The sequence below is a fragment of the Pteronotus mesoamericanus genome, unplaced genomic scaffold (genome assembly GCF_021234165.1).
Source record: "Pteronotus mesoamericanus isolate MK-2021 breed Mesoamerican mustached bat unplaced genomic scaffold, CSHL_Meso_final scaffold_31, whole genome shotgun sequence".
In the NCBI taxonomy this organism is placed as follows: domain Eukaryota; kingdom Metazoa; phylum Chordata; class Mammalia; order Chiroptera; family Mormoopidae; genus Pteronotus; species Pteronotus mesoamericanus.
In genome coordinates, this window is record NW_026555312.1 from 36,041,105 (window position 1) to 36,059,893 (window position 18,789).

General features: G+C 37.7%; 1 protein-coding gene across 3 annotated transcripts in view; it reads left to right on the forward strand.

Annotated features, from left to right (window-relative positions):
• HMG20A (high mobility group 20A) overlaps positions 1–18,789 on the forward strand; it is a 100,809-nt gene that overhangs the window by 52,985 nt on the left and 29,035 nt on the right. For 2 of the 3 annotated variants that reach the window (XM_054592033.1, XM_054592034.1), the window contains exons 2-6: positions 3,142–3,231; positions 8,142–8,289; positions 12,126–12,338; positions 15,134–15,266; positions 16,177–16,208. In XM_054592033.1, coding sequence (XP_054448008.1) covers positions 3,146–3,231; positions 8,142–8,289; positions 12,126–12,338; positions 15,134–15,266; positions 16,177–16,208 — 612 coding nt within the window. In that variant the 5' untranslated portion in view covers positions 3,142–3,145. Of the gene's footprint in view, positions 1–3,141; positions 3,232–8,141; positions 8,290–12,125; positions 12,339–15,133; positions 15,267–16,176; positions 16,209–18,789 lie in introns of those variants that run through there. The other variant, XM_054592035.1, reaches the window with a different exon arrangement.

Sequence of the window (18,789 nt, forward strand, 5' to 3'; positions counted from 1 at the left end):
TTTACCCTCTTCCACCCAGTGTCCCCACTCCCTCAGGCAGTCCCCCCACCATTGTTCATGGGCCATGTGTGAAAGTTCTTTAGCTACTCCATTTCCTGTATACTGTACTTTACATCCCCATGGCTGTTCTGTAACTATCTTTTTGTACTATTTAATCATCTTACCTCTTTACCCATTCTTCTCTTTCCCTCTCCCCCCCTTCTGTCTGGCAACTATCTGGTAACTACTTTTCTCTTGCTGTTTTTAAGAGTCTCTCTTTATCTTTAACCTTTGGCCTTCTAGTTATGATGTGTCTTGGAGTGGGCCTCTGTGCTTCCTCGATTTGCATGTCTTGTTTCCTTCACCAAATTAGGAAAGTTTTCTTTCACTGTTTTTTCAGATTTCCAGTTTCTTGTTCTTTCCCTTCTCCTCCTTGTACCTCTATGATGTGAATGTTGGATCCCTTGAAGTTGTCCCAGAGGCTGTTTATATGATCCTCATTTTTTTTGGATTCATTTTTCTTCTTCTTGAGCTGCATGGTGGTTTTTTTGCTTTCTCATGTTCCAAATCATTGATTTGATTCTCAGCTTCATCAACTCTATTGTTGTTTCCCTGTAAATTATTTGTTGTTTCAATTAGTGTTTCTGACCAGGTCTTTTTCTATGCTGCTGAGCTATTTTGAACTCCGCTTCTGATAGATTGCTTATCTCCATTTCGTTTAGCTCTTTTTCTGGAGTTTTGATCTGTTCTTTCATTTGGGCTGTGTTTCTTTGTCTCCTTGTTTTGGCAGCCTCCCTATATTTGTTTCTATGTATTAGGTAGAGTTTCTTTGACTCCATGTCTTGATGGTGCGGCCTAGTGTAATAGGTGTCCTATAGGGTCCAGTGGCACAACCTCCCCTGTCCCCGAAGCTTAGTACTCAAGGTGCACCCTTTGTGTGGTCTGAGTACACCCTCCTCTTGTAGTTGAGCCTTGGTTGCTGTTGGCAGATCAATGGTAGAGATTTACCCAGGTCAGCTGCAACGACTGGCCGTGACCTCTTACCACGAGCCTCCACCATCAGTAGAGGATCATCTGTGCAGGGGCAGGGTGGTGTTGCTCCAGTGGTGTCTGTAGCTGTCCACTGGGTACACTTGCCTGGGGTTTCCCTGGTGGTGCAGGCCAAGGTCAGCCCCCACCCTGTGTTTTGCCCCAGGCACCCTGCCTAAGCTAAAAAGCAATCTGAGATGGCTGCTACTTGTGCTGGGTTTGGAGATTCACAAACAAAGCCAAGCTGTGAATCTAATCTGGCTAATGCTAGGGCTCACTGAAGCCAACTGTTGCTTGTTTGATAGGATTTAGGAGCCACAACCAGCCATTCTTATGGAAAAGCAGCTTGCTTAGGCCAGAGCCTCTGGGTATCTCCAAAGCGGGTCAAACCGTGTTAGCCAGGTTTATGCAGTCTCAGATATGGCACCAGCTGGCCACCTCTGTGTGGGGAGGGTTCATTTAGCAAAGGGATAATGGCCTCTGCTCACCTTGATGCCAGACACTCCAGTTTCTCCCTGTATACAAGCTGCTACCTCAGTGCTGGAGCTCAAAGGGAGTAAATCTGAGTAGGTGAGTCCTTGTGTGGGTTCTTGAAGAGGAACTGTTTGGGGCTCCAGAAGTTTTTTCCACCAAATCTATCCCAGCTGGGTTTCACAGCCAGAAGTTGAGGAGACTTATCTTCCTGGCACTGGAATCCTGGGCCAGGAGCCTGGTGTGGGTATGGGTCTCCTCGCTCCCGAGAGATTCCTCCCTAATTTTTATCCATGTGGGTGTGGGACCAGCCCATTATGCATTTATATCCCTCCTACCAGTCTGGATGGATGTGGTTTCTTTAATTCCATTAGTTGTCAGACTTCCATTCAACTCAATTTCGCAGTTGTCAGGTTTCCATTCAGCTTGATTTCTGACATTCCTGCGTAGTGGTGGTTCTATATTTTAGGTGTAATTTTGATGTGATTGTGCAAAGAGGCGATCCATGTCTGCCTATGCCGCCATTTTGACTGGAAGCCCTGTGTGCTTTCCCTTTGATTGTGAGTTCACTTAGGTTCCCTTGGCAGCGGTACCTGCTATAACTGGAGGGAGCTCCTGAGTGATCTCCTAATTTGCTTCTCTGTTTTTCCAATTAATGGAGCACTTTATTTCGTGAGTGGTTTGTAGCTCCACTTATATGGCTAATGTTTGGGGTCACATTTGACTGTTTTGTTTAAATATCACTTTCATGATGAATGGAAGGCTGCTGCTTTTAGCAATATGGTGTAAAGCTCTGAATGGTGAGCATGAAGGGAAAAAATCTTTCTTGTAATGATATGCTAAATGAAATTACTCTCTTTGTCACTTTGTCCTTTTTTCCTTTCAGTCTGATAAGCTCAAATTCTAGTCATTTATTTGTTTTTCTTTAATTTAGCTTAGTTTCTTGTACCTAGGTGCATCTGTTTCTGCTATCAGTCATCGTAGTGATGTAAAGCATTTTTTTCTGACATGGAAGTGTGGTTTCTTTAACTAAACCATATATGTATGCTTTCTGTCCTCCACTTCCTTTGCATCATTTCCTTTTAGAGTGCTCAGTTTGTCACCATTTAATCTAAGGATAATACATCTGGGTCTGAGAAGTGGTAATGCTATAATAACAGTATTGTTCTTTATGTAATAATACTCAAAACATTTACCATCTTAGCCTTTATCTGTTGATGAAGCACTTTCAGTTTAATCCTTCACAATAATCCTGTGGGTAAATCAGCAATTTTTTCTCAGAAAATGAGATTGTATCTCAAAGACGTTGAATAACTTGCTCAGGGTTGCAATACTGCTTATCAATTTTTACAGGAAATGAAGAATACTTTTGAAGATATTCTAAATAAACAAAAAAGGAATTTTCCATACTGTGTCTTCTGTTGTAAATTTAAAAATCTCAATTATTTTTAGTCTGTCCAGTTGATTAAGATCAGGGTTGAAACCTCATTCTTTAACCATAGAGTTTAAATTGATGTGTCCAAGTCAAGAAAATAAATATTGAAGTCAGTTTCTATTTTGCTGCTGATGTGATAAAGTTAAGGAAGACTGGCTCTTAAATTAGTAAAATGGAACTAGAACTAATTAAGCCATTAATTATTTTTTATTCTCTCTTCCTTTTAGAGAGATGGAAACTTTGACTAGTTCCACCCTGCCTCCCCTTTTTGCAGATGAAGATGGCTCCAAGGAGAGTAGTGATCTGGCTACAACAGGGTAAGTAACCACTTTGGGACACTGGGCCTCTGCCTAGACTTCAAGAAAGAGCTTCTGACAAAGCATAGGTGTTAAAGAGGAAGTTTTAAATCATAAGAACAGAAGGTAGGTTGTTGTGTTTTACAAAGGGAGTAATAGCCGTTGTAAGCTGCTTTGTAATCTGCATTCAGCTGTCACTTGCTGTCCTCTGGCTCCCATGAACAGCAATACGTGAGGTCTAGCAGACATCAGAGACTCAAGTTTAAAAGAATTACATAATCTCCTTTTAGGAAATATCTACCACAGGATTAGTTTTGGAAATCAAATGTATTTTCTGTTTAAATTACCAAAGATGCTAAAACAATTTTTCCCCCAAAGGTTAGATTTTTTTTAAATACGGTTCTTTCTTCAATATGCTTAGGAGCTTTAGCTCACTTCTCTCTGCTCCTTTTTCTTCTCCTCTCTCCTTTCTTTGCTATTTTTGGACAGATAAAGAAAGTAAAGGCACATAGAAAAGGGCTATCAGCAGTAGTCCTTCTTCCCATGAAAATAATGTTGTACTTGAATTTTTATCTTTTCCATTTAGAAGTTATTTGCCAAACAAATGTATTTACTAACAGATTGAAGTGTTAGCTAATCCCTAAGATGAATTATTTTAATACTCTTTACAGCTCCTTAAAAATAGACTACACTTTTTAATTGTTTCCTTCCTTCATATTTGTTTCTTACCTCATTGATAGTCGCCCCTCACCTTGCTATTCCATCTTGTTCTCCAAGACTTTGCTGAAGTCTGCCTATTGCTAAATCAAGTTCATTCCATGCAGAGTTTTCTGAGTTTCTACTATGTGCCAGAAACTGTTCTAGGCACCATATATTAAGAAGTGATCAAAACAAGCATAAATCCCAGTCCCTATGGAGCTCAAATCCTACCAGGGAAGTCAGACAACAGGACAAATAAGTAAAATATATACATACTATGTTGATAAGTACTATAGATTAAAAAATAAAGTTGGGTTTGGGGTTCAGTTCCAGATAAGATGGGCCAGAAGGGCTTTAATTAGAAATTGACTTGAATAAAGACCTAAAGGAAGTAACATAGCTAGCCTGCAGTTATCTCAGGAAAAACTATTCTAGGCAGAGGGAGGAATGACTGCTAAAATCCTTAGGTAGGTGTGTTCCTGCCTTTTAGAAATAGACAAGAGGCCAATGTGGCTGGAGCAAAGTAAACAAGGGGGAAAGGAGTAATCGAGGTCCACATCAATGCTTCTCAAACTGTAATGTGCATATGAAATGCCTAGAGAGCTTATTAAAATGTAGGTTCTAAGTTAGAAAGTTCAGTTAGGACAGGAGATTGCACATTTAATAAGCTGCCAGGTAATGGCTGTGCCGCTGGTGTAAGGCTCTTTCTTGAGTAGCAAGGAAGTAGATCTTATAGGATCTTAGAGGTCAAAGTGAGCACTTTTAACTGCTACTCTTAGTAAGATGAGAAAGCTTTGGAGGATTTTGAGCAGAATGATGTGATCTGACTGACTTTATGGTAGGATCCCTGTGGCTATTATGAATAAAGTGAAGGAAACAGGGGCTGAAGGAAGGAGACCAGTTAAGCTCCTGAAATAATTTAGGTGAAAGCCGATGACTTAAAGAACATCACTAGTGACTTTGACAAGAGTATTTTTGGTGGAGTCACAGGGGCAAAAACCTGAGAGTGGGTTTCAAAGATAATGGGAATGGAGGGTAGTGAGAAGTGTAGAATTCTAGATATATTTTGAGGGTAAACCAAACAGGATTAGTCTGAAAGACAAGATAAGGTGTAAGAAGGGAGAAAAAAGCAGTCAAAGACAACTCCAAGGTTGTGGCCTAAGAGAGTGGATGGGGAAACTAAGACATAGGGGATGGAATTTTAGTAACTCAATTTTGGAGATTTTAAACTTGAGATTGCTTATTAGATATCCATGCAGAGATGTCAAATAGGCAACTTGATAGTCAGGTTCTGAAGATAGAGGAGGTCTAGACTAGAAAGAGAAACTTGGGTGTCATCTGTATACATATAGCTAGCTTCAAAAGCATGAGACTGTATGAGATCACTGAAGAAATGATCACTGTGTAGATAGAAAAGAAGAGCTCTAATGCCTGAGCTTTGGGATATGCCGACATTTAGAAGCCAGGCTGAAGAGGAAGAGTCAGCAAAGACTAAAGAGGGTAGTTAAAGGGCAGCAGAAAAACCAGAGGTGTGTGGGGCCCCAGAAACCAAGTAAAATGCAAGGGGAGGACATCAACTGGTTCAAACACTTCTGGAAGATCAGATAAGGTGAAGACTGAGAAATGACACTGAACTTAGTGTGGAGGTCATTGGTGACTTTGACAAGAGTTTGTAAACACTGTCTCCTTTGGGTTGGGTTTAAGAGAGAACAAAAGGAGAGAAATTGAAGACAATTAAGTATAAACAGTTCTTTCCAGCAAAAAACAAAGTCAGTAAGTATAAGTAGTTCCATAAAAGGAAAAGAGAAAAATGAAGTGGGATCAAGAGAGTGGAGGGTGTATGTGTTGTTTTAAAAGTAATAATGCCATATTTGTGTGCTGACTGGGCCAGTTCAGTGGAGAGGGAAGAATTGGTGGCACCAGAGAGGGCAGAATTGCTGAAGACATCATGTCTCCGAGTAGGTTAGCAGGTGTGGGATCTAGGGCATATAAGGAAGGGTTTTTGGTTTTAGCTAAGAGCATGGACAATTCATTCATAGGAACTAAAGAGCCCTTTTTTCTCTTATTTTTTCAATCTTTATCCAGCTTGTCATTTCCACGGCTTTTAATGCCTTTGACCGCTCCCTTCTGATTCCTGTCCATTTCAGTCAGAGATTCGTAGGGCTGGTACTCTTTCTCAAACATAGTATTCTATTTTACTGAAATAAGCATGTGCAGGACTTAGCTTAAAAATTGATGACACAGTTGAAATGAGAATGACAGTAAAAGAACAAGTAGCCTAAGACCTCCAAAATGATTGGACTATTGGAAAACAAAGCTGCTGAGATCAGACTGGATCTCAATAGGCTCCTCTTTATGGAAACCTGATTGGCATTGAGTTCCTAGATTCTCTTAGCCCTTTTCAAAGGACCTCAAAAATGTAGGAACCCACTGCTTACGATCATCTATTATGTTTTCTAGAAAGGGTCAGAAAAGTATAGCTTCTTTCATTTTCAGGACAGTGTGCATGTGCTTTCATTCATTTCTTAGTGTACTGTAATCTGGTTTTTATTTCTATAATGTCACTAAAATTGCGAGCAAACTTTAGGTCTTCAAATTTAACAGATACTTTTTAGCCTATCTTACTTGGCATCTGCAACTTTTTACTTGGTTAATAACCCCTTTTTAAGTCTTCCTGACTTGGCTTCTGTAACACTATTCTGCCCTAAGTCTCTTAATGCCCTCTCTTTTCTTTCCCAGCTCTTCTAACACTTGATCCTAAAATGATAGTGTTCCATCTGAGTTCTGTCCTGATAGTTCTTCTCACTATCTTTCTGGAAAATATCTAGTAATGCCCTTTGTTTCCATTGGCTAATGCCTCTCAAATCTGCCTCATTTCTTTTCTTCACTTCTGTCCTCTCAGGGCATGTTTGCAGATGTCTGTGAGACAGCTCCACTTAATTATGCCTGAAATGATTCAAACTTACCATTTTTCTCATTTGTCTGTCAGTCTTTCTTTCTTTCTTACAATGTGCGCATGCACACACACACTCTCTTTGGTTGTTACCTGGGATCATAGTATATAATAACACAATCTGGAAACTGAGAATTACATTTGGCTCCTTTTTTTACTTAAGTATATTCAGTCATTAAGTTCTCTCCATTCTATCTCTTAAGTATCTCTTAGCTTTCTCTCCCTTATTCTCTATCCTACCTGTCATTGTCTCCCAGTCTGATGTAGTAGCATCATAATAAGGTTCTCCTTCTTCTATTATATCATGTTCTTTCTGCTTGTAATGACATCATTTACCTGATGAATGCCTATTCATCTTTCAAGGCCACCTCTGTAAAATCTCTATTAACATCCTCTCCACACATATAAAATGTATCATACCCTCTTACCATGCCTTTACAGTGCATTTTACAAGCCTGTATTTCATTGCTTATGTGCCTATAACCCTATGAAGTATACACATTCATCCAGACTAATGACTGTTACTTTTATATATCTTCCTTCACCTCTCTCACTCCTTCCCCCAGAAAACCTCAAACTCATGCCGCATGGTATTGTCTTTTTTTTTCATTTCTTTATCCATATGGGATAGTGTATCTTCATGTGAGATCTGGTTTGCTGACTCATCTGGAATAAATGGTGGGAACAGAAAAGAATATATCTGTCTAATTCATTAACATTTATATGTCAACTTACTGAACTTGATAATACCATATTTAAATGATCTGGTGGTCAATAAAAATTGTAATTCTAGAAGGAATAGCCTATGGAATGTACCATAAGACATTTCTTATGCCTTCAAGAACGTCCTTGTATGGGGGAAAACTGATTTTACAATTCCCATTCCTATTCTCCTTTTCCATTAATATTATTTTCCCTTTACATTGGAGATACATGAAAGGTAGCATATAAAAGTCAGGCTTTGTTGCATGATCAAAACTAAATTGTGAAGTCCGTATGTTGAGGGGAGAGGTAATATTTTGCGGGGAAAAAATATAGCTGTTTTTAGCAGTGTTCATGGAACTGATATGGTTGAATCAAGCACTGAAACCATTATTTAAATGCTGTGTAACTGCTGTAGAGATACCGTTTACATTCACACAGAATGATGTGGGAGAATTAAATCGAGGATTGGCCTATTATGCTTTTGCTAGCAGGCAAATTTGTCTTGAACCTTGATAAATGGGAGTGTTTGATGCTGCTGTTACTGAACTGTTGCGCTTCTGCCTGTTATTTTTAGGCTGACCCACCCAGAGATTCCATATAGTAGTGGAGCCACATCATCCACCAACAATCCAGAATTTGTGGAGGGTATCTCTCAAGGTCAGTTGCTTCAGAATGAGCCTTCAAACACAGCAGAAGGCAATGAGCAGAGGCATGAAGATGAGGTAAGCTGAAGTATCTCCTTCTGTTACTGATCTCTGAACCTTGTAAAGAAGCAGGCAGCTGGTAGCCATCATCTGGCTTTCTTACATTCTGCAGAATTTTCTGTTTTATGTTAAATATTTATTTTACCTAGAATCATATTAATGGTTTTAATGACATAAAGATAGGTAGACTCTTTTTTCTCCTAAGAAATTAATACCTACATAATATTAGATATTCAACAAATGCTTATTGAATGAGCAAATGAGTTATTTCATTAAATAAGTATTTAATGAGAAGTCCACATGCCCATGTTCAAGCCCGCACACATCTCCCCAAGTCTTGCAGCTTGTAGTCATATATGCACAGAGGATTCACACCTCTTACCAATCATTCCACCTTCCATAAGGGGTATATCTAATTCACACAAAGGTTGTATATAGGCCTACGTAGTTGTGCCCTTATTGGACTATCAGTGTTACTCACTGATGATTGATTACATTGTCTCTCTTTTAAGATACTCTTTTTTAGCCATAAAAGAGTACCAGCATTAATTTTTATCTTGTTTCTTATCTGAAAAGAGCTGATTTTTTTCATGTTGGCATTCTTAAAGGTAATGATGAATACTTAAACTTTCTCAAACGTCTTATACATTAGCTTTAATGTCATTTTACAAAAAAACAACTGATATGAAATGCACCATTCTCCTGGTGGTGAGGTATTACACCACTTTTTTAAGTATATTTTATTAATTATGCTATTATAGTTGTCCCATTTGTTTTCTCCCCTTCATCCCCCTCTGCCCTGCGTCCCTCTCCCACCAGCATTCTCCCCCTCTTAGTTCATATCCATGGGTGGTACATATAAGTTCTTTGGCTTCTCCATTTCCTATACTATTCTTAACCTCCCCGTGTCTATCTTGTACGTACCAATTATGCTTCTGAGTCCCTGTACCTTTTCCCTCACTCTCCCCCCACCCCTCCCTACTGATAACCCTCCATGTGATTTCCATTTCTGTGATTTTGTTCCTTTTCTAATTGTTTGCTTACTTCATTTTTGTTTTTGTTTTTTAGGGTCAGTTGTTGATAGTTGTGAGTTTGTTGTCATTTTCCTGTTCATATTTTCAGTCTTCTCTTTCTTAAATAAGTCCCTTTAACATTTCATGTAATAAGGGCTTGGTGATGAGGAACTCCTTGAACTTGATCTTACGTGGGAAGCATTTTATTTGCCTTTCCATTCTAAATGATAGCTTTGCTGGATAGAGTAATCTTGGAGAGTAGGTCCTTTCCTTTCAGGACTTTAAATACTTCTTTCCAGCCCCTTCGTGCCTGCAAGGTTGATAAGACTATCAACGATAGTCTTTTGGGAACTCCTTTGTAGGTAATTGTCTCCTTTTCTCTTGCTGCTTTGAAGATTCTCTCTTTTTCTTTAATCTTGGGTAATTTAATTATGATTTGTCTCGGTGTGTTCCTCCTTGGGTCCAACTTCTTTGGAACTCTGCGATTCCTGGACTTCCGTGTCTATTTCCTTCGCCTGATTAGGGAAGTTTTCCATCATTATTTTTTCAAATAAGTTTTCAGTTTCTCACTCTTCTCTTTCTGGCACCCCTATGATTCAGATGTTGGAACATTTAAAGTTGTCCCAGAGGTTCCTAAGCCTCTCCTCACTTTTTTTGAATTACTGTTTCTTCATTCTGTTCCTGTTGATTGTTTATTTCTTCCTTCTCTTCCAAATCATTGATTTGAGTCCCTTCCCTTCACTGTTGGTTCCCTGTATATTTTTCTTTATTTCACTTTGCATAGCCTCCACTTCTTCCTCTATTTTATATCTGTACTCAATCATTTTTGTGAGCATCCTGATTACCAGTGTTTTGAACTCTGCATCTGATAGGTTGGCTATCTCCTTAATGCTTAGTTCTTTTTCTGGAGTTTTAGTTTGTTCTTTCACTTGGGCCATATTTCTTTGTTTCCATGCACCTATTACCCTGTAAGGGGCGGAACCATAGCTATTCTCTAGGGCAGGGTAACCCCCTTCACTGCGTTGTGGCATTCTCCATGGGGGAGGGGTCAGAAAGGGAACAGTGCCACTTGCTTGGCTCCCGCCCAATTCAAGTCACTTCCCTCGCTTCCTACGAGTGAACTGTGGCCTTTCAATTACTGATTCCCAGGCGGATGGGTTTGTGTACCTTCTAGGACCCTGTGGGTCTCTCCAGTGAACTCTCCTATGAGGTTGAGAGTTTCTCCCACAGTTGCAAGCCCCGCAGGTTTTTCCAGCCAGAAGTTTTGAGGCTTTATTTCCCAGTGCTGGAACCCTGTGTTGAATGGTCTGTTCCCCTGCCACGCTCCACGCCCAGTTATTCCTCCCAGCTGTCTATCTCCACCCCTTCTACCAGTCTGGATGAATGTAATGTTTCTTCTTAAATTCCTTGGTTGTTGGACTTCCATACAGTTCTATGGCAGTGTGGTTCTTTTTTGTTTTTAAATGTGTTGTCCTCCTTTTGGTTGTACAAGGAAGCAAAGTATATCTACCTACACCTCTGCCTTAACTGGAAGTTGATTTTTAATTTTTTGCACCATTTTTTATGTACTTGGAAGAGTATAGTACTGTAAATAATATTTAGACATTTTTGTTCTATTTTGTTTATGTTTCTCTTCTCTGAAATAAGAATTCTTGTATCCATAAAACATTATTAACTGATAAGCTATATGTATACATAAAATTATGAAACAAAAATATGAATGTCTCTTGCATTTCATTTAAAAGGACAAGTAAAAGGGCTGTGGTAAAACATATATATTTTTTTTCTTAAACTGATTGATTGTAGGGGTTGGGGGTACTTTGATGTGAGAAAGACACATTGATCAGTTGCCTCATATGCACCCTGACTGGGACTAAACCTGCAACCCAGCCATTTGTCCTGACCAGGAATGGAACTCACGACCCTTCGGTTTATGGGACGATGCTCCAGCCAACTGAGCCACACCAGCCAGTGCCATTGGTTGATTTTTGTATGTGCCCTGACCTGGGATCGAACCCTCAAACCTTGACCTATCGGGACTGTGCTCTAACTAACTGAGCTACCCAGCCATGGCCAAGGTGATTTAATCTTTTGATTTTAAGTAATAACATATAAAGGACTCTGACTTTATAAAATAAACATCTGAAGGAACAAACCATCAAGCCAAAACATTAGACTTCATTTGGATATATTGTATCGCTTCTCAGCCTTTTAAGAGCATGTGGGTATATTATATTTACTGAAATTTTTCTAAGACTTAGATATTAATTTTAAAATTTACATGCTATCTACTATGGGAAATAAACTGGTCTTTGGGTGGTATCCATGAGAAACACCCTCATGAATAATTTTTAATCCCTGTGCTACAACTTGTCTCTTTATTTGCCCAGTGCATTTTAAATGTTGTTCTGATCTACCGTGATGATGTCTGCTTTTCTGGCTCAGTGCTGTGTATATGCTGCATTTCTCATTTAGAACATTCCCCTTTTGGGAGTCAGGTCTTGTTAAGTGTACATGAAGACCAAGCTTGAGTGATCATGACACCCCTTATTCTAATCTCTTGGGATTAGCATTAGACTATGCCCTAGTGCAACAATTTGTAGTGTGGTACATAAAAGGGTCTACAAGTAAACCACCTGGAGTCCCCTCTTGAAAACTGCATTGCAATTACTTGTACCTATGACAGATATGGAGAGGTTTGAATACCCAGTGCCTGAATGGCAAGAAAATGCACCTCTTAACCTGTTTTGTCTGTCAGTGTTTATTATTGCTATGTTATCTGGGGATGATCTTGTTGTTATTGTAATTTGGTTTTAGTTTTTATTTTATCTTGTGTTGTAGCAAAGAAGTAAACGAGGGGGGTGGTCCAAAGGAAGAAAGAGGAAGAAACCTCTTCGAGACAGCAATGCACCCAAATCCCCTCTTACAGGATATGTTCGGTTCATGAATGAGCGTCGAGAACAGCTTCGAGCAAAGAGACCAGAAGTCCCATTTCCAGAAATCACAAGGATGTTAGGCAATGAGTGGAGTAAACTGCCTCCTGAGGAAAAACAGGTAATTTTTTTTCTATTCCTGATCCTTAGCTTGGTTTTCATTATATCTCAAAAATATTCTCTGTCAGAAAAAGCAAAGAGTGTGAACAGGTGTCTTAAGTTTTGTCATGTGCCTGGCAAGATCCTTCACAGCCCCCTTCTCCAGCACAGCGGTTTTCATATTCTTTCAGGGTTAGCTACAGGGTGCGAGAGCAGGTGGTGCTCTCAACTAAAGCAGCTGCATTGGTATTTGATTTATAAGATTTTTGTGGTCATTCAATATTAAGAAATTTATCAGCTTAATTTATTACATCAAGTTCAGTGAAAAGTCATGAGTTAAATGAGAAAAGGTCCTTTGATAAAATTCTGTTCACAGATTTTCGTTTAAAAGATATTACTGCTTTAATAAAATTTTTAGAGTTCTGTCGAATTTAACCTATTGTGGAAAATCAAGAATACTTTAATTTTTTCTTTTCCAAAACAGAAACTAATCCTGTTATCAAACCGAAACAAATCTTTTTGTTAAGAGAGATTTGAGAGGAAATTAAGAAAAAGTGGCTGAAATGTCACAAAAGCAGAATGATTGTTGTGGGAGTGGCTTTGGGTTAAAAGTTCCCAGCATTCTCAGCATTTGAAAAATACCTCTATTTCTTTTATGTCTTACATTCTTTTATACCAAATTTAAAAATACTTTTGGGGATTAACTGAATTCAAAAAATTTCAAAGATCAGATTAATTTGCAATTTGAAGCTCTGTGTTTGTGGTAGCAAGCAAATAGAAAGCAGAGCATATCACCCATTGTTTTAGCTCTAATGTATAAAGTATAATGGGATTATGAGCTGTACATACAGGGTTACTCTTTTGATTATTTTTATCTCAAAATTAATGCATGCTTATTGTTTAAAATGTTTTCATCTTAACAATAACCTACAACCTTCAGACCAACTTAAAATGTTTTCAGACAGTACAGAATGTATAAAGAAAAAAGCAAAAGTAACAGTAGTTATGTGCAGGGATAATCACTGTTAGGTAGGTAGGTTAAGGGTTTGCATGCTTGTTTTTGTGTTTTTTAACTTTTGAAAATAATTTCAAAAGTTACAAACATAGAGTAGCACAAAGAACACCCAAATACCTTTCATCTGTATTCACCTATTAACACATTTTATCTCATTACTCTATTTGCATATGTGCTCATACTCTACAGTACAAGCTCACGTTGTGGGCTCACTCGCATGCACTTTCTTGCATGCATACACACACACACACATTCTCTCTCTCTCTCTCTCTCTCTCTCTCTCTCTCTCTCTCTCTTTTTCCGAATCATTTGAGGGGAAGTTATATACACCATGGCCCTAAATATTTCAGGGTGTATTTTCTAAAAATAGATATATTTTCTTACATAGCCATAATATAAATATCAACTTTGTAATTTTATGTTAACACAATAGTTTTGTCTAACCTACATCCATATTCCAGTTTTATCACTTGATATAACATCATTCCTCTGTAAAAAACTTCCCCTCCAGTTCAGATTCCAGGCTAAGGTCAGGTTTTGTGTTTAGTAGCCAAATCTCTAGATTCCTTTAATCTAGAATATTTTCACAACCTTCTTTGTCTTTTATGACATTAATATTTTTAAAAAATATATTCCCACCCACTTTCTCTTCCTTCTTACTTTTAGCAGAACGTTTCTCGTTTTCTTTCTGTCTGATGTTTCCTCATGATAAAATTGAGCTTATGCATTCTTAGAATACTGCACAGGTAGTGTGCCCTTCTTAGGTCACAGTGAACATGAACATGGGTCATGTCCATTTTGCTCACTCAATAAAGGGATTTTTTTTTTTAATTCTCCCTTAAAATTATTAAGTAGTCTATGAAGAGAACATGGAAATATCAAAATCGCCCCCCCTCCACTTAGCATTTACTGATAATTTTTGCCTGTTCTAATCTTCACCATAATGGTAAAATGATCACCTTTCAACCTTACTATTCCCTTCACACCTACCAGTTGGCTCTCAGCATTCAAAGCAAGATCCCTCCTCCTGTCCCCATTTATATATTTATTTGGTTGTTATTTATTATTGGTATAGGCAAATTTTTCCCCAGTGGTTTAGTATTTATTATTGTATTTAAGTACTTTGGTTCTTAAATTGTCACAGATTTGGCCAGTTGAGTGTCCCCTGCATTTGGCTCTTGTGTGCATTAAGGTTTTTAACATAATTTCTGACTCTAGTTTATGTTCATTTAGAAGCAATATTTTTATACTGTATTTCTTAAACCTAATCAATGAATGAAAATAACTAGGCATTAAGCAAAATTATGCTGTTAGATCAATGAACTTTGTTTAAATGATGAATAGCACAAGGTATATAGTTGCAAGCTCTCTCATGTTAAATTCATTTTAAGGGCCATAAGACGAAGTCGTTTTTTTAGGTCATTTTTAAAAATATTTTTTGTGTCTACTGTCTTTAGTATCCCACTCTTCTGGCTCTTAAAAGGCTAATTGATATATGAAATGCCCGCAAAATGGGTTGGGGATTAGAGAAAAAAAGTAGTATTTCATCCTCTCTCCTGGGAGTATTAAATGTGTCTATATGGTATTCAGTTATCTTGAGGACTATCTAGTGGCCATATTGAGTTCTGTATATAGGGTTAGAAATAACTGTAACTATCTTCTTGTTAATTTTTTATGAGACTTATTCCCCATGTACTTTTCTTTTCATATTCTAATTGTCCTCTTTGTTCTTCAACTAGCTCATTGATATTTTATCTAAATAAAATCTGTTTATTGAAAATTATTCCACATTTCTTTCCTAGCGCTATCTTGATGAAGCAGACAGAGATAAGGAGCGTTACATGAAGGAACTGGAGCAGTATCAGAAGACTGAAGCCTACAAGGTCTTCAGTAGGAAAACTCAAGACCGTCAGAAAGGCAAATCTCAAAGGCAAGGTATCAGAACCAGAACCAAATGTATTTGTAGTTTGTTGTGTATGATGAGTATGACAAAGCCTACTATTAGAGTGATAAATATATCTTCCTATCATTTCTCTATTATACTATGTTCATGTATAAATTCCAGTTGGTTTCCATATCCAGTATCAACAATTTGGCTTGTGCTCCAAGACCCCTTTTAGTTGACTATGCTTTTTTCTGATTTCCAGTTTAGGCATTTCCCTGCCTCTAAACAAGTCTTTACTAAACCACATAACTGCCTTGCTTTAACACCTCTAAGCTTTCATGTGCCATTTCTCCCAGCCTCAAATAATCATCTGTTTCATTCATACATTCATGAGTTCACGCATTCAAATAGGTATTGAGCACCTCCTGTTACAAATCAGGCTCTCACCTAGCCTTTAAGAAAGCAATGAGCAAGATAGACAAGAACCTGGTCTTCATGGGTCTTTTAGTTAGTCATTAAAATTGTTCCTTCCACCCTTAAAAGAATTGCTTTAACTTCCCCTTCTTCAGGAAGCACTGCGAGACACCTCACCCACAAGTAGCCTGTCTTTCCTTCGTCATTGCATCTTCTCACACTTGGGCTTCTTGCTTGCTAAATTATAATGTGCCAACAGCCTTTGGCATGTGTTGCCTGTTCACCTTCCTACTGTTTTCTCACCAATAGTAAGAACTGTGTCTGCTCTTTCTCTTTGTGTAATTGTAACCCATAAATATAGGGTCCCCTTTAAGTTTTGTTGACTAACTGATTAATATAAAGCCATGGGAAAAAAATATCATGTGTTGTAATAGCCTGCATATGTAACAGCAGGTTTTGTTGTTTGGCACAGTTGTTAGCTTGGGTTTAGTTATTGTTCTTTTTTATTTATCAGCTTAATATTCTCTTGTTCTTCCATATTTCTAGATACAGCCAGACAGGCCACTCATGATCATGAGGTAATTAGCTTTCTTTCTACATGTCATACATATATTTATAAAATGTTGTTGATTTGAAATGCTTTTGTACATTTTTTTAATGAATGGCAGAGTATTTCCTATCCCATAATTCAGATTGGGTGAGTTGCTCAAGGATTCATAGAATATTACAGATATTTATGTCATGAATATGCCCTTGAACTACAGCCCCTAACTCCAGTCTTTTCTTGTGCTCCAAGAATTTTATTGGCTTTAAATGCTAAAGATGGTTGGTGTTTGGAGTGAGATGTAGAAGTGAGGAGCAGCTGAAAGCTAAAAGTGGACCATAGTTTATCATCATCAAAGACCTTACTCTGACTCCCAAAAACAAGTTATTATTTAGGGAATCCACCATTTGGTTAAAGTGAACTATTCAGCTGCAGTGTCAGCAAAACACAAGTGATTATAGGCTGGTTCCTGTGCCTCCTGTCCTCACTGGCAAATATTTGTTTACTTGACCTTTCCCATCCGTTTGGTTCAGCCTCATCAATAGGAATTAGGCCTACATTCCTGTGTGTAAATTATAGGATTTAGGCCTGTGTATGTTGGCTATGCTGCACAGAGAGCTTGAAATATGTATATGTAGGCTATGATTAATAGAGTCATGAGCCACTTAATGGGGATACATTCGGAGACAGGTGTCATTAGGTGATTTTGTCATTGTACCAACATTATAGAGTACCCTCTACAAACTTGGAGGGTACAGCCTACTGCACATCTAGGCTGTATGTATACCGCCATTGTATATGCAGTCCATCATTCACTATTTCAGTTCACTGTTATATTGCATATCATTATATATGGTTGTAAGAAAATAACATTTGTAATTTCATTTCTTAAAATGCTCAGTAACTCCTCATTGCTTACCAGATCACATTCAAACTCAGCAATTAAGGTCTTCTGTGATTAAGTCCCAACATATTCCAACTCCCTTAGCTCCCATATTTCGTGTGTGTGTGTGTGTGTGTGTGTGTGTGTGTGTGTATGTGTGTATTTATGAAACTTAAATGCGTGTATTTTCAACTCTCTGTTTTCCAAGTGCCCCAGATCTTCTCTGCCTCATACCTATGCTTATATTATTTTTTTTCTTGGAAACATTTTCTTTTCCTTGACCATTTTTTCTATGCCCACCCGCCATCATCACATTCTGCCTCTCAAAATTCTAGTTAATCATTAAGTTTCATTTCCTCCATCAAGTTTGTCCTGTTTCCTCTAGTTTCTTTTAACCCTCCCAGCTCTCTGTATTTCTCTTATACATGTACCTGAACTGACCTGGTGTTGAGGTTATTCAGATGCTTCTATTACTCAGGTTTTTGTATTGCAACTTCTTGGAAGGTTTGCAGAGTCTAGTTTCCATCTAGGACTAACCCCCTATCTCCTAGCATGATGGCCTTGCATGGAAGAGACCTTCCATAAGTACTTCATTATTTTTAAACAAAACCTACTTGTTGAAATAACAGTGGCAATTTATACAAAAAGAATTTTCTGATGTCTTCTTTTCCACGTATTTGGTTTTTTACTAAATCAAGAAAACCGTTTCATTAAAGTAACAACTTATTTATCTGGGGGTTGTAGTTTTCACACCTAATTTGGTATTGGTGACCTTCAGAACATTAGGAAAACATTTAGATTCACAACTCACATAGATTTCTTTTAAATACATTTAATCATGAATTTGAAAGTGAGAAGTATGTAAAAATTAACATTTTGTTCTTCATATAAATCTGATGTAAATGTAGTTATATATGACATCTCTGTGCTCTAACTAGGATGAAATAGTATGAATTTTTTGCTTGGAAAACAATGTATGTTTTGTTTTGTTTTTTTACTTATATTTTTTAAATACATTTGTCTCTGCCTATTATTTTTTATTTTTAAATTACAGTTAACATATAATATATTAGTTTCCAGTGTACAACCCCATGATTACACATTTATATAACTTACAAAGTGATCTCTCCAATAAATTTAGTAGTCACCTGACATCATATATAGTTAACAATGCTATTGACTGTATTCCCTTTACTGTACTTTACGTCCCTGTGACGGTTCTAAATCCCTTCACCTTTTTCACCCCATTCCCCCAACTCTTTTCCCATCTGGCAGCTGACAAAATGTCCTCTGTATCTGTGAGTATGTTTCTGTTCTGCTTCTTCATTTATTTTGTTTTTTATATCCCACATGCAAGCAAAATCATCTGGCATTTGTCTTTTTCTAATTACTTCACTCAGCATCATACTCTCTAGGTGCATACACATTGTTGCAGACGGCAAGATTTCATTTTTCTTTTTTTCAGCTGAATAATGGTCTATTGTGTATAAGCTATTTCTCTTTTTTATCCATTCATCTGTTGATGAACACCCAGGCTGCTTCTATATCTTGTCCATTGTAAATAGTGCTACAATAAAGATATGAATGTATATGTCTTTTCAATTTAGTGTTTTGAGTTTTTTCGGATAAATACCCAAAAGCGGAGTTACTGGGTTTTTGTCTCCTGCTATAAACTTTGGTTTAAAGTCTGTTTTGTCTGGTATAAGTATTGTTACCCCAGCTTTTTTGTTTA